The 15,693-nt window shown below is 30.2% G+C and overlaps 1 protein-coding gene across 2 annotated transcripts; it reads left to right on the top strand.

Moving 5' to 3' along the window:
- The first annotated feature begins 299 nt into the window (after positions 1–299).
- On the top strand, positions 300–15,385 carry LOC143068776 (double zinc ribbon and ankyrin repeat-containing protein 1-like). 2 transcript variants are annotated; one of them, XM_076243075.1, is made up of 19 exons: positions 300–385; positions 3,007–3,124; positions 3,697–3,847; positions 4,365–4,491; positions 4,938–5,034; positions 5,702–5,790; positions 6,162–6,277; positions 6,603–6,705; positions 7,091–7,200; positions 7,713–7,748; positions 8,795–8,819; positions 9,265–9,463; positions 9,790–9,893; positions 10,266–10,437; positions 10,774–10,859; positions 11,181–11,261; positions 11,812–11,945; positions 12,420–12,494; positions 12,943–15,385. In XM_076243075.1, the coding sequence occupies exons 2-19, from the start codon at positions 3,016–3,018 to the stop codon at positions 13,094–13,096; spliced, it is 1,968 nt and encodes a 655-aa protein (XP_076099190.1). In that variant the 5' UTR covers positions 300–385; positions 3,007–3,015; the 3' UTR covers positions 13,097–15,385. The 2 variants fall into 2 exon arrangements, with proteins under 2 accessions (XP_076099190.1, XP_076099191.1); XM_076243076.1 differs by lacking the exon at positions 7,713–7,748.
- Positions 15,386–15,693: the final 308 nt, after the last annotated feature.

Genomic DNA, 15,693 nt, shown 5'->3' with positions numbered 1-15,693 from the left:
TATACAAAATCTAAAAAAAAAACCAGGACTAATGAGAAGACAATACTGGAATATATTACTCTACCAGCAATGTGATCACCACTGTGATGCCTGCTTATTTGTATAATAAGCTTGATTTGATTTGATTTGTCTGCTTATTAAAAAAAATCTTTTTTAAGCCGACTTTTTACTGAATGTTTGTAATAGCTATGTAACCACGGTACCATTGAAGAGAACGGCTAATGACAAAAATATTTTTAATTATTACTTCCCTTTACGATTCACTCTTTTATTTATTGACCAATCAAATATTTCGTTACATGTAACTAAGGCGGGTGTTGCTATCGACGAAAAAGCAGGTGCCCAGACTCGAATATTTACTTACCGGAACGAAAATAGAGCCTATGTAAGTGAAGGAGAATAGAAGATAGATACATATTACATCCTCAACTTACAGTTTACTAAGATTAAGATTTCTCCAACGTTTTTGTTTTGAAAACTAGAATATTGCAATATCGTGCTGTTTTCACTTATATTTTGCAGTTCATTTTGTATAAAAAAATATAATGTAATAAAAAAACATGACACACATATTTCGACAATTAAAAATGCATGTAAATTCACACTGCCAGCAACAACTGCAGTCCTAAAACCCCTGAGTATTACAGTGAAGCTCCCCTTCTAAGGCTTCTTTATATAAAAAGAATCCTTAAAAGAAGATGATTGTCAATGTCAATGAGACAACTCGCCACAAGAGATCAAATGACACAGAAATTAACAGCTAATGGTTGGCCTTCAACAATTAGCAAAACCCTTACCCCCATAGTTTGCTATTTAACGCCCCAGAATCACAAATCGTCAAATGTCAAACAAGAAAACTAATGCAGTATATGAAAGGCAGTGTCTGCGCGTACCCGCATGCGGGTACGAATAGCAAAATTGTCGTTCGTAGGCTACGCGTACCCACATTGGATTTTATCGGAGCTGGAATTAAACGTAAAATATATACAGAAATTATCGCAATTAGTGAATAAAATTGATCAACTACTTAGAAGTTTTGTAAATATTTATATATATGTAAGTGAACAGTTTTTCTCGGTTAATAAATATTCTTAAAATGGGAAAAGAGTGATATACGTGTGGGGCAGACATTTCAAAGTTATCATGAATTGGAACAATTTGTTCAAAAGTATCAGTCGATTAATTTCATACAATTGTATATAAAAACAAACTCAGGGTCAATTGCAGCTGCAGAGAAAAGAAGAACTTTTAAAGTTTTACAGAATAATTTTTTCCTGTATTCACGGAGGCAAAAATTCTAAACAAGTTCGACAGGAAAAATTAAGGCCTAAATTAGGTAATTATACATTATTTCTGATAAACAAAGGCCAATGCCAATAATCTTCTATGAAAGCTTCGTTAATAAATAACAAAATGTTTGACGAAAATGTAAACCTTCAGCGCATCAAAAAATATTTTGCCAGGGACTTACAGGGACTATATTTCATTTTCAATCAGTGTGCATTTAATTTGCAAGGTTTATTATATATTATTAACTTATAAATACAATTCGAAAATATTATTTGTCATACCCTTCACTCGTTCTACTCGAAATCCCCATATTATTGATAATTTCTGTATATATTTCACGTTTAATTCCCGATTTGATTGCATTTTATTATAAAACCGGATGTGGGTACACGTAGCCTACGAATGTCAATTTGACTATTCGTACCCACATGCGGGTACGCGCAGACACTGCCTTTATGAAATGGCCTAATTAATGAACAAAAAAATATTTTGAAGCGACTGCAATCAACTGTCTAATCAGTCTGCCAATGGCAATGTGTTGTGTATGAAATGCAAAATTTAATGAAATATGTGTCTTGATTTATTTAATTTTTTTATCCTTTACAGTGTACATGTATCCCAAACTCTATCTGACCATGTTGACTAACAAAATATCAATAAAAAAAATCATTTGGTCAGACAGCATTTTTTTATATTATAGTTGAAAATATAGAAGAATAAGTAAAATTTCTTTTTTGGTCATACAAACCCTGAAACAGTTCGGTTCAAACTAAACTGAATTTTGTAGGATAAATTTTTCCTGTATTCAAAGTCATCAGACATTTAAAGCACTCCCTAATTTAAAAAACGCTTAGACAATTTTAAGAGTGAAATCACACATCAAGAAGATTTTAAATTTTTAAGTGTCGTGAATTAGTTCAAACAATATTATCAGATAAATGGTATTATGAGTTTTCCAAATATATGCATAGATCCACTGAACCTACACATGCAGCCACAATTTTATGAGATTTGATCCTATGAGATTTTATCTTCATAAAATAGAGTTTTGCTGAAAGATCTTTCTTAAACTATAAGATATCAGGACAAATTGCTTAATCAAATGCACTTTAATATAAATTAATATCCAATTCAGTTGTTTGTTTTTTATGAGTATATGCATTTTCATTCATAGCATTGTTCTAGTTTTTTTCACTTTCTATGAAGAAGATCCTAGACTTACATGTAGGCTTAACCCTGCTGCATTTTTGTGCCTGCCCAAAGTCAGGAGCCCTAGCCTTTGTTAGTCTTGTATGATTTTTAATTTTAGTTTCTTATTTATAATTCAGAGTTTAGTATGACGTCCATTATCACTGAACTAGTAAACGTATTTGTTTAGGGGCCAGCTGAAGGACTCCTCCTGGTGCTGGAGTTTCTTGCTGCATTGAAGACCTACATGTATTGGTGGCCTTCGGTTGATGTCTACTCTATGGTCAGGTTGTTGTCTCTTTGACACATTCCCCATTCCATTCTCAATTTTATTAGATAAACATGTACATTAAATGATTATATAGGGCTATAATAGGGGTAATCTCAGGGAAGATTACAATGTAGCTTTATAGCTAACTGTGTAACCCTCTTAAAATAAAGAATTATTATTATTATTATTAATCTAAGAGATGAGGAATAATTCCCTGAACTGGGAGCATTAATTATATTTTTTTCTCCTCCAAATAGACATTCAAGATGACTGCAGGGTCTATAATTGTTCCTGCTATTATCCCATTGCGACCACCTATACCAGGGAAATCCAAGCTATCAATTGATACTAATGTTAAAATTGAACTAAGCACAGGTAAAATATATGTTTATTACTTTATTAAGATTTTCATGCCTTGTGAAAATGAAGCAGATCTATTGCAAAAATATCATAATATACAATGTATTCCAAACATTTGCTACATGAATAGAATTATGATAATAAAAAATTAAAATCAAAATTTTTCATGAACTTATTTCAAAATTGTACAATGTATATTAATAAAAACTTACATATAAAAGTTTCATGATAATCACTAAATCAGTGTCATTGTATGATACCAATTTTTGTCAATCATATAGAGCTGTGTTCTTCCCAAGGATATTTGACCATCACTATTCGATTGAGATGGTACTTTTCCATAAAATATACTATAGCAACACATTTATAATGCATTCTTCAGACACATGTGACATGTAGCAACCTTGTGCATTATACCATGTGGTGCTTGAAGGTTCTGGGGAGAACACTGGAGCAAGTAATAACTTGCATTGTTTCAATATTGTGATACAATGTATGAACACTCCATGTATATTCATAGCAAGGACAACAACTTTTCTTGTGAAATATAGGTCCAATGTACTGAAGTTAACATTTTGTTCTTTCAGATCAAAAAGATGTTGAGATATTCTACACAATCAATGGAAAGAAACCGGACCCATTTCCTAAAGTTGGATCAGAAAGATATACAATGCAGTACTTTGCTCCTTTTACTTTACCAGCAGGGAAACAAACAGTTAAGGCGATGGCAGTGTCTAAGTATGTTTTGCCTATTGGTTTGGCCTTTGAAAAAAAACTTTTGTTTCAAGTATCTTTATTAATCTTATATTTGCATCACTGTCCTTAAAAGCTTGGCAAGTGGCTAACCTGACAATAGTCACAAAACTAAAATTTACACAGAAAACCTATGCAGCTTTTGTGCAGTGTTTGCTTGGCGATTGATAGAAGTGCAGATAATATGCTACAGTATCTATGCTACAGAATTCATATCCTTGTTATATCACAATGAAACGATGAAAACATCATCAATTGGATTGTAATGTAATAAAGATACAAAGTGATAAATAAAAAACAAGGAACAAAAATACTCATTTGTGAATAAAGTTATTTTATTATTTGTGAATAGAACTGTGACATAAAAATGTTGTGCATATAGAGAAAAAGTTGTTTAGTTCAAATTTAGTATGTTTTATCTTACTTTGCAACCAGATTTATTCTTTTTGTGTTGGTCAGTCTGTTGACGATATCATAACTCAAATCCCTTCATATTTTTCAGAGATGGTATGAGAGAAAGTAATATAGGAACAAAGATATTTGAAGTAGGATTTGTACCCAGTAGAGAAGTAGCTCCTGTAGATGATGATTTAGGATTCCAGGAAGAATTAGACCATCAGAACACTACAGTTAGTATTTCATTTATATTCAAGTGCAGTGGTGGTCACATGATATCCTTCTTGTTGGGAGTGTGGGGGGTTTGAAGGGTTGATATCTTGCTGGGTCAAAACAAATAAATTGAAATAGGTACTAGCTGCTACTCCATCCGAGCACACATAATTTAGTGGGTAGAGAAAAGCTTGATGAATAATGTGTTCAAGTAGGGTGAAATGTCTCCCCAGGAAATCTTGTCAACAGAGTTTACAAAGTTACTTTACATGTTGGTCTAGTACAAAGCATGGTATATTCATTAGTTATTTAACCTCTAAAACAACCTCTCTTATTGAAACAAATTAATTTGACCCATAGGGGTTTAGTTTTTGACAGGTTTCATTTTATAAAAAGAGCCATTTAAGGAATACTTTTTACTGCTGCAGTAATTGAATTTAATAATACTTCTGAATTTATGTTTCAGCTGAATGTAAAAAGGGCAACTAAAAACTTATTACTGTCAGAAAAGACTGCCTGGACTGATATGGGCACTATGAAACAAACAATACAGAAAATGGCAGGTTGGTAAAGATTGTATAGTAAATATGTGTGTAGGTTTTTTCAAAGAAACCAAAGTACTAATCTAAATGTCATCTTTTGACTGAAACCTTTTTCAAAGAATTAATATCAACTGAAACTGGGATTGTTTATTTTAGATTGTGTCGGATTTCTAAAATTTAATTGTATTCCTTTTAAAAAACTGATAATTAAGTTCAAAATGTATAACTAAACCAATGATGAAAGACTATCTTAATATGAACTACATGCATTAAGAAATAACCATCTTATTGGACAAGGAGAAGTTTTTCAAACAAGAGAAGATATGGTTGCTTGTAGGAAATTCTTTTTTCAAAATGGTTAAACAAGTAACTATAAAAAGAAGATGTGGTGTGATTGCCAATGAGACAACTCTCCACAAGTGACCAAATGCCACAAATTAACAACTGTACGGCCTTCAACAAGGAGCAAAGCCCATACTGCATAGTCAGCTATTAAAAGGCAAAACAATTCAAATGAGAAAACTAATGGCCTAATTTATGAACTAAAAAATCTATGGAAAACAAATATATTACACAGCAACAAAAACAACCAGTCGTGTATGGCTATGTCCTGGACAAATTACTTAATTCAAATCAATTGATTAGCATTGTTTTATATTATTATTATATTAATTTACTTTTAAAACAGATATGAATGTATCAGGAAGTAATTACAGAAAACCAACAACAGGAACTAGATTCTTAAACAACAGGAAATCAGTTCATGATAAAAATGAGGTAGATATTAAATGATCTTTGCATATGTTATACTAATTCGCAACAAGAGGGTAGTATAAAGTGATACAGATGTTGGTCTTTTTGTGCCTTTATTATACACTCACTCCCTAAAAAGGTTCACATTGTGGCTTGCAGCTGATGTTTTAGGATAACAATATGTAGAACACACAATAATCTATTTATTCTGGAATCAGTTAAAATAAGTAAGCTTGTACGTTTAAAGTCTTTAATTAGATTAAATATATGTAATGGAAAGAATAAATGAATTATAGATGATGCTCCAAACCTGTCACTACTGATAGTCTGTAATTTCTGAAATTGAAAATAATCATTTTGCATAACTCAGTAAACACATGCTATTTATATTTCAGTACAACAGATCACATGATGATACATATGGAGGACGTAGTTCGAGGAGACACGACAGAGATATACCCGATGCTCAAACTCAAGCCAATAGGTTAACCAGGGAAGCTGAACTTCTCAAGTAGGTTGTATATTGTATAGGTTTGCATGCCAACACAATTCTAATGTTGTTCCTGATAGTGTCCCCTAAGTATCTTTATAAATTAGATTTTTTGGCTGATGATTATAACACTGCTGGATAATTTCCTGGATTTAAGTGCAATTTCATGAACCATAGAATACTTTTGACACCATTAAAATATCTTTTATCATCAATTATATGTAAAAATATTTTTATGAGCTTAAAAAAGATAAAAGCAGTCTGCAGGTAATAAGAGAAGCAACCTGAAAATGTTGTATACATCTATCGTACCCAATCAATTTATCATTAATTTTATTTATTGTAGGAGTTACAGTGAAACACAGTCGGATCCATTTTCTCGTTACTATATTAGTCGTGGAAATACTGGACAACAGGAAGCAAGACCTATTCCACCCAAACCTGGAAAGGTATGTCAACAGATATGAACCAATTATAGACTGATTTTGATATGCAGTGTTTTGCTCAGTATCATGTTTACAATCAGAAATTACTTGTTATTAACATTTTTATGAAATTAAACTGAAACTGTAGTACATATTTTTGTAGACGTTCTTGTATTTTGATAGTGTTATTTTTTCATCTGCTCCATGAAGAATTTTCTAGTATGGTATTTCAAATATAAAACTTTGTTTAACTTATTTTTTACTTTGATATCTAATTTAGATATTTATGCAAATAAGCAATTGGACCATACAGATTAATATACATAATAACTTGGTTGTTGTGCCTCCACATAACAGTTAAACCCTTGCATGAAAATTATCTACAGAATTGATATGTTATTTTTGACAGATGGGTACCTGTGTATACTGTAAATCAGTGGTACCTTTCAACACTCAGTCTTGTGTCGTATGTGAGGGACCAATACCTCTACAATATCATCAGCCTAATCCAGAACTCAGGTATGTTGTTGTCAAATTTATCTTGATGAAGAATTATTTTTTTTGTGAATTTTTGGGATTAAGATGGATTTTAGATAGTTTCATTTCTGACTTACAGACTTACATGTAATAATGTCTCATAATATCAGTTTTTGATCATATTTTGTTTAATATTCACTTTAATTTGCATGTATAACTTTTTTATGGAATTTATGTAGATATCATGGTGTATTGGTTAATTTCATTCTTTTGTTCATACTTTTAAAAAAAAATAACATTTTCTTTAAAACTGACTTACTACAGCCATATTTTCCTTGCAACTGACATTATTGATTCAAATTGGTGTAAGAGCTTTTCATATTGTTAAATCCTAAAGACCATCACCAATCATATGATGTCTGTGACTACCATGACCCATTTTGATTTCAAGCCAAAAAATATGGCTTTTTTTTTTGGTTTTTACAAGTACTGATGTGTACACACTTATACACGTCTCTTGTTTTTACTTATCATGTAAACTTTCATTACAACAGATCTTCAATCAAAGAGAGGGATATACACGAAGATAGGTAAAATGCAAAAAAGATCAGAATTGTGCTGATTTTACTTTATTTTAAGATTGTGCATCAAATTCATTGATTACAGATCTCCCAGTATTAATTTAATCTGGAGGTCATATAGTATAAGGAAATTAAAAATGTTTATGATAAAGTTACATCCTTAGAAAAAAGATAAATGTGTTTCATGTATTATGTTAATCACAATATTAATGAAGGGAATATTTCGGTAAATACAGTGGCCATCATAGCCATTAAATGTATGTTGTGTCTGGTTAGTTTTGAACAAAAAAAATTGGGGGGGAAAAAGGGAGGGGGGTTAAAAGTTATTATTATTCTTACATATTTCCAGAAAATTACATGTTTAAAAAAATGTGATATTTGAATTTGATGCTTTATTTCGAAATTCCCCAATTTCCCTTTGTTTTATTTCCAGCAGTTTATTAATGTTTGGTGCAGGCTAACATCATATTATTATCACATTAACAATCCTACACTTATAATTGTATATGTTGTCACTAACCTAGTTTCTTAGATATACTTTACTAAAAATTTAATACATGTATACCAAAGTCCTTAATCTAGTTGCACAACAATTTCAGTTGATGTCACAAAAATGCCTTCTTTTTTCTTCTGTTTTATTATATCAGCATTTAGCAATATTTTTAAACATCATAACACTCAAAATTACATAAAAAAGAAAAATATTTTAAATCTATTATCTATTTGTCACAGATTATGTTTTAGTCAGGCAGACCTTAATTAACCACTTCTAACTTGTCTCTTTCATCTATAATGAGAATAGCTTACCATATATAGTGGTAAAGAAGTACATTGTACTTGAAATTTATGAAATCCTGATTGGCTGAAACACTTTTTTTAAGTTTCAGTTATTCATTATAACATTGTGAAATTTATTAAAAACTAATTTTTCTAGATTGAATTTTACTTTTTCATATGTGCAGATGTGTGTCTTTTTATGTAATGTAATTTAATCAAATAAAAACTGAAATATTTACCATACAAAGTGTTTAATTTTATGTTCTATTTTATTTCAGGAATGGTTTCATGTCAGGAGTTGAGGTGAGTTCAGATATATCATATTATATACCGTAGAACAATGAGCAGCTCTAAATTGCTTGTTATGGAGGAAAAATTGAAGTCATATAAAATTAAGAATGGAAATGGGGAATATGCAAAAGAGACAACAACCCAACTAAAGGGCAGAAAACAGCTGAAGGCCACCAATTGGTCTGCCAACGCAGCAAGAAAAACCTGTACCCAAAGGTGGGCCTCAGCTGCCCTCTAAATAAAATGTGTACTAGTTCAGTGAAAATGGACATCATACTAAACTCCAAAACATAAAAAGGAAAACATACGTTTGATGGAATAGTGTTATAGGTGTTAACCAATTTCATTGCAAAACTTTTGTTTGAATAGTTTAAAGAGTTATAAAAGAAATTGTCATATGCTTACTTTTCCAAAAAAAGATAAACAAACATATCAATCTTACATATTGATATTTCAGTCACAATGGTTACCAGTATCTCACCCAGTTGGAGCACCTCTCAGACCTACAAGTACTGTGTCTACACAAACAGTAGGATTATTTTATCCATCAGAGAAAGGATTATCAAATAAGAAAGAAGAAATTGAGAAAAAGGTTGCATTAGAACAGTCAATGAGGGACAGACAACCTTTAATGACACCAGTTAGTCCAGGAAAAGGTTAGTGAAAAGTATAAGTTAAAAATGCTGTCTGTCTTCGAAATAAAATTGAGAATGAACATGGGGAATGTGTCAAAGTGACAACAACCCGACCAAAGAGCAAAACACAGCTGAAGGCCGCCAATGTTGGTTGCTTCATGTCAAAAATTAAATTTTGTTTGTTCTAAGTTAAATTTTCCTTATCAAAATAACTACATAAATGCAATAATAAAACATTTTTTAGTTGATACTTCTTCCTTTTAAATATAAGAAATTATGGCATATTGAAGTTACTGTTAAATGCAATTAAGTTGTTAAACTGACATATTCTTACCTTGTCATTGCAGGTTATTGGAGAAAACAAGTAGACCATATCTGTCACCACTTGAAGGCACATGCACAGAATGATGCTGAATTTAGAGCTCTTATTGGTGAACCAAAGATGGGAAAAGTATGATATGGTTTATAGTCATTTGCATTTTGATTTATTGATTTATAAATCATTTTCTTTTTTTCTTTACAGTAATAAAGTAAAATGGATGCTTAACTTTATATTGTGTCAAATTTTGCTATTTTAAGAATTGAAAAAAGGAGCAGATAATTTTATTTTAAAACCCAAGTAATATTATACATTATCTCAATTTACAACACAAGGTTCAAAGTTTATAGGTGGAATTTTAGGCTAACAGTTTCTCGTAGAGTTACACATTTTAATGAAATGCTTTTATGCCACAGTTCTTGTTAAAGTTAATTCTTATTAGTTAAGAGTCTTTCATTTTCAGTCAGTTCAAGATCATATAAATCTTTACTTGATACATTTCAGTTATTGTCTGGAGCAGTACAGGAAGATGGCCATGAACTTAGTATAACCTTGACCTTTGCAATTAGAGGAAACAAAGATCCACTGACTGGTAGAAAAATTGGTATAACTGGAGATTATCTCAGTATGCATACAGAGAATGATAGCCTCACAAGTTATAGAAGTGATTCAGAAGGTAGGAGGAACTCAGGAAGTGTATATGACGAGATATTTGAAAAATATTGTTTTGAAATTGAATGCTGAAATACTGGAAAGAAAGCATGAACATGTTGGAAAATTCAATGTGTTTCAAAGTCATAATTATCAAAATTTCAAAAGGGAGATACTGAACCCCAGTATAAATTTTTAGATAGAAAACATACCTTTGGATATTTTAATCGGTAAAAAGTCATGTGTTTGCATACTTTTTATAAGATTGATAGTAATTTACCAGTTTAATGTAGATTGTTGCCTCAAAACAGTCAAACCATAATCTTTTTTGAAAATTAAAAATTATTGATTTATTTTTAAGATGAAGAGATAGCAAAAATAACTGGAAAAAAGAAAACCACAGTAAGGAAGCCTAAACCTAGAAGAAAGGAAACACCTAAAGTAGCTGTAGGTTCAAATATTATATATGGAACTTTTGTGTTTAGTGACTGATACATTGTCAGTCTTCTCTCTTTAACTCTTTTATCAATTTTTCTTATTTATTTTCAAAACTATTTTATACTTTATAGGCACAAGTTTGTTGTCTTAAAAAATATTTGAATGGTCAGAAATTAAACAAAGATGATTATTTTAAGGCAAAGTCCATGGATAAATACCAATGTGAATTTTGAATTTAAATGCACCATAGAGAACTTCTTTCAGCTGTATTTTTAAGTCCATTTTACAGACAGCGTTAATCAAACAAATCATATGATTATTCATTTTCAGCCAATAGACCAGAAAATATTAAAAGAACTTGGTCCTTCAGGTGAGGGAGATCCAACAGAGATACAGAGACTTATTGATGAGGTATTTATTGTTGATAGTCTATATTCTTGGGTTAAGATTTTGTTCATAATAAACAAGAATATACTACAACAATGTATGTATGTCACTCAGATATTTTTTTTTCTAAATAATTGGTCTTTTTATTTTGGTATATTTACTCTGAAATTATACATAAATCAGAGGCAATAGTAGTTTACCAATGTTTAAATCTCATGAATCCATTCAGAAGATACAAATCAAAGTCAAAAGCACAATCTCATGAACTAAATAGAGTGAGACTGAATGCCTCCACAGGGTTAGCATCACCGAATACTCATGCAGCACCTAGGCCTGTCATGCAAATTGTCAGTATGTCTAAATTTCCCACCCTCTAGGAAAGTTTTTTTTAATTACAAGCTGTCATGTGCAGGTTTCAAATTATTATAAAGTCCTGAATAGTTGCCACAAGACTAATCAAAATGAGGTGTGTAACAAAGTAATTGTCAATTCTTTTATTGTATTCTGTTAAATGTTTTTTTGTTGGCATTTTTAGGGGTTTTAAGTGCATTTTTTAAAGCATTGAATATTTTAGGGGGCTAATGCTGAATGTACAAATAAAGATGGTTTACCGTGCATTTATGTTGCTATCAAAAACAGACGAGTTGAATGCCTACCTGTACTGATTGATCAAGGTGTGGAAGTAAATCAAAAGGGACCATCATCAATGTAAGTGTTGAAATGTCAATATTTCAATAAAAATGTAAAAATGGTAATCATACATTTATTATAAGGCAGAAAATTAAAAAAAATTGTGTGTGTGTTATACATTTGTGAGACATTTAAAAACAAAACATTTTATGGTAAATTTAAAGATATTCAATAAAAGACACTTTCTATATAATATGCCAACTTCTAAAAGGGCCCAATTGTAAACAGTATAATATAAGGAAATGCAGTATGAATGTCAATGAGACAGCTATCCACTAGAGACCAAACAGATCAATACCATTAAGAGAACAAAATAATTAGGAAATATAGAAATGTTGTTTTTTTTGTAGTGAAAAATATTTTTGTTAATGGGGACCATTTTTCAAAATTTATTTATTTCTCTTTTTAAAACACGTCATTGAATTTTCCCTTTCTTTCAAACGATAAACATTTTTTCTATTTGTTATACTCATATCTATTTCTTTTTTGCAGTAGAGGCAATACACCTCTTCATGAAGCAGTTACTCTTGGTACATCAGGATTGAAAGTTGTTGATACTTTACTGGGGTAATGTTTTTATATTTAAACCAAATGATAAGTGAATCATGAAAGAGAAAAACAATAATTAAAACTTGAAAAAAATATGCACAAAAAGTTAAATGTTGCTTAATTATTGATATTCATTATCTGATTTTTCACTGCTATTAAAAATCAATGATCAATGTTTCTAAAACATATGTATAATGCAGTGATTTGGTTTTTGATGCGAAAAAAATAATATAAAGAAGCACAGATTTTTAATTCTTGCACAGATGAGAATAAAAAAATGACAACTTAAAAAAAAAAGAAAAAAACATGGATCATCACATTTTTTTGTTGTATTTGTCATGGAAACATACTTAATTTTCAGACATGTAGAAATATCTCACTTTAATTCTTATGTTCATTTAAACTATTCATGCAAAAACTGAACTTCTTAATATCATCTTTAATTTAAATGTTTTTGTTATTACAGATTGGGTGCTGATATTAACAGGAAGAATGACCGAGGAGAAACACCATATGACTTAGCAACTAAAGGAGGATATGAAAATATTGTTAAAAAATTATGTTCACATTTAGGACAGTCACAACTGGACAAATTAATGAAACATAAAACAAAAGCATAGTTGTCGAAAATGCTTTCATATTTGTCTCATTAGTTGTATGTTAAATCAGGAAAAAAGACACATGACGAATACATTTTGATATTGAAGAAACTTCAGTTATGAAAATGTAATATGATGATAATAGCAGACTTGGAGTAAAGAGTAACAAAAAAATTGCTTTAATTATGTTATCATGTTTAGTTGGTAAGAAAAATATAACCCTGGTAGACATATATAATGGCTTGAAAGGTTTGCAGTGGGTCCAGTGTAAGCCAACTTTAAAATAAAACCACTCAAATGTTAACTTAATTTTTTTTTAAGTGATCAATTGGAAATTTTAAGGGGTATTTAAAACCATTTTTTAGGTATTGATGATATATATTATTGCTCAGCTAAAATAGCTTGACCCTAGTTCAAGTAAGCAATTTTGTTTCCAAAACCTGATATTTGCTACCAAAAAAAATCATCCCATTAAAATATTCATGATCATTTTGGTTATATGGGTTGTGAATCTTTAAAGTTCATGCTAATAACAGAAAAATCCTTTTAAACTTTTATTGATTTATTCCTTGGGACTAATATAGGTGCTTATCAATATGGACTTTTCACATATCAATGTGCACTAAATTGATATAATTGTTGCATGAAATATCAGGAAAATTGATTTCATTGTGATTTATAATGTCTGCAAAATGTAATGTTATGTGAACACAGGCACTTGTTTCAAATTGTGTAGATTAATCTATTAAGATTTACAGCATAACAAGTTTAAGTAGAATTGACAACCGACATATTGAAATATAATGCAATTTCACAACCAGGTGACATTTTTCAAAAAAAGGCAAGTTAAGAACCTTGTGTTATATTATAAGGTATATAGGGGGGAAAAAATTAGGAACATCAATATAATTGGTGTGTAAAATATCTGGTAAAAGATTTAATTTACATGTTATGTGATAATACCAGGAACATTGATGTAATTCTCCTGTGAAATATTAGGAAAATTGTCACATGCATTGTGAGGGAATGTAATTGCTTGATATAAAACATATTAAGATGCTTAAATTGTTATGTGAATGTTCAATTATATTCCATTTACATGTGGGGCATTTTGGGATTTTTCTTGTAGTTGTATGTATGTTCTTGTATTTTATATCCTGTCAGTTATGTGCTCTTATTTTCTTGCTAATGGAAAACTTTGAAAATCACAAAACATTTAAGGCAGCAGTGAACGAATGTTGGTGTTTCAGACTATTAAATAAACATTTCATGGAAAATTTTTAATTAAAATGTGTTTTAATTTGAATATTTGTGTCTGATATTAGAATACTACATAATTGACTTTTTTAGTATACATGTACTTGAATCTTTAGATTTTCTATATAGATATAGAATAGACCTCAAAGTGCATTTATAGTAGTTCCATCATTCATTTCATTAGCTGAGACTTTTTTTGCAAAGGAAATTGATATTACATAGAATTCATAGTTAGCTCACACTTATTCATAATTTCATACTTTCTGTGATATTTTTGTATTATTGTATTATATATATTTATGTGTATTGTCTTTTTTACCGCAAGATTTTTTATTGTGCTATCAATTTTAATTTGAACATAATTTCATTGGTTGTGTAGTGTGATAACATCACATTCATATTTTGCTATTTTTCTATCGTTATTCTTGGCCAATTGAATTATTGTGTAGATTCTTGCCACCAGGTATTGTTAGTAAAATTACGTTCAGAAATTCATGTGATAATCTTTCTGATAAATAATAAATAATTTCAAGACAAACCATTATTGATGTAAGCAAATGTCATCAGTATAAAATATTGTTGATATTTTTTAATCCTTAGTCCTATGTATGGAAAGGTCATATACATCACTTCTACATTTCAGTCCACACTATTTTATAACTATTGCTTTACCTATAGTTATAAAATAGTGTGGACTGAAATGGTCTATTTTAAAATTTTGAAAAGTAGGAGTTGAAGGCCAATTTTGAATCTATTTGAAATGCATACATACTTAATTTAAACAATGTCATTGCCATAATGCATCCAGTTTTGTGTTGTTTTGCCATTTTCAACGCATTTAGCCACATATTTGATCACAATTTGAATGAAAAGTATTCATTAACCGGTGACAAGAAAGTACATTTTAATTTGTTTTTTGCCAAAAATAGAAAACTGCCATAGTATGGGAAATACCTCCTTATACTTACTATTAGAAAGGAGGTATTGCTATTGTAGAAATAATATATAGATTTCCTGTTAAACAACTGTTACCAAATAAATTATTTAAAATAGTTTTCTGCTTTGTTTTGTTTTGTTTATATGAAAAGGAGGCCAAGGACAATGGACACGCAAGATTGAAACTATAGAGCATAAAGCATCATACAGAAAATGAATCATCCAGTTCCTGTAAGTATTGGAGAAATGAAGTAAAGTTCTGGCCTTGAAGGCATAAAACTTTGCTCAGTGATCGGAGCACAAAAATCATGCTCGAAACATGAAATCCAGCAATTTGATTGGTTGATTTTCTAGTCTGAGAACAAAAATCATGCTCGAAAGTTTTATGACCGTGAGGCCAGGTAAACCCTGTCTTACAAACAACT

The sequence above is a fragment of the Mytilus galloprovincialis genome, chromosome 3 (genome assembly GCF_965363235.1).
Source record: "Mytilus galloprovincialis chromosome 3, xbMytGall1.hap1.1, whole genome shotgun sequence".
Classification (NCBI taxonomy): domain Eukaryota; kingdom Metazoa; phylum Mollusca; class Bivalvia; order Mytilida; family Mytilidae; genus Mytilus; species Mytilus galloprovincialis.
Note: the sequence above shows the minus strand (reverse complement) of the source record. Positions and strands in the feature narration are given on the sequence as shown.

Coding starts and splice junctions, on each gene's coding strand:
- LOC143068776 (XM_076243075.1), top strand. CDS start 3,016: ATGACTGCAGGGTCTATAATTGTTCCTGCTATTATCCCATTGCGACCA. Junction 3,848..4,364: donor AAGGCGATGGCAGTGTCTAA/GTATGTTTTGCC, acceptor CATATTTTTCAG/AGATGGTATGAGAGAAAGTA. Junction 5,791..6,161: donor CAGTTCATGATAAAAATGAG/GTAGATATTAAA, acceptor TTTATATTTCAG/TACAACAGATCACATGATGA.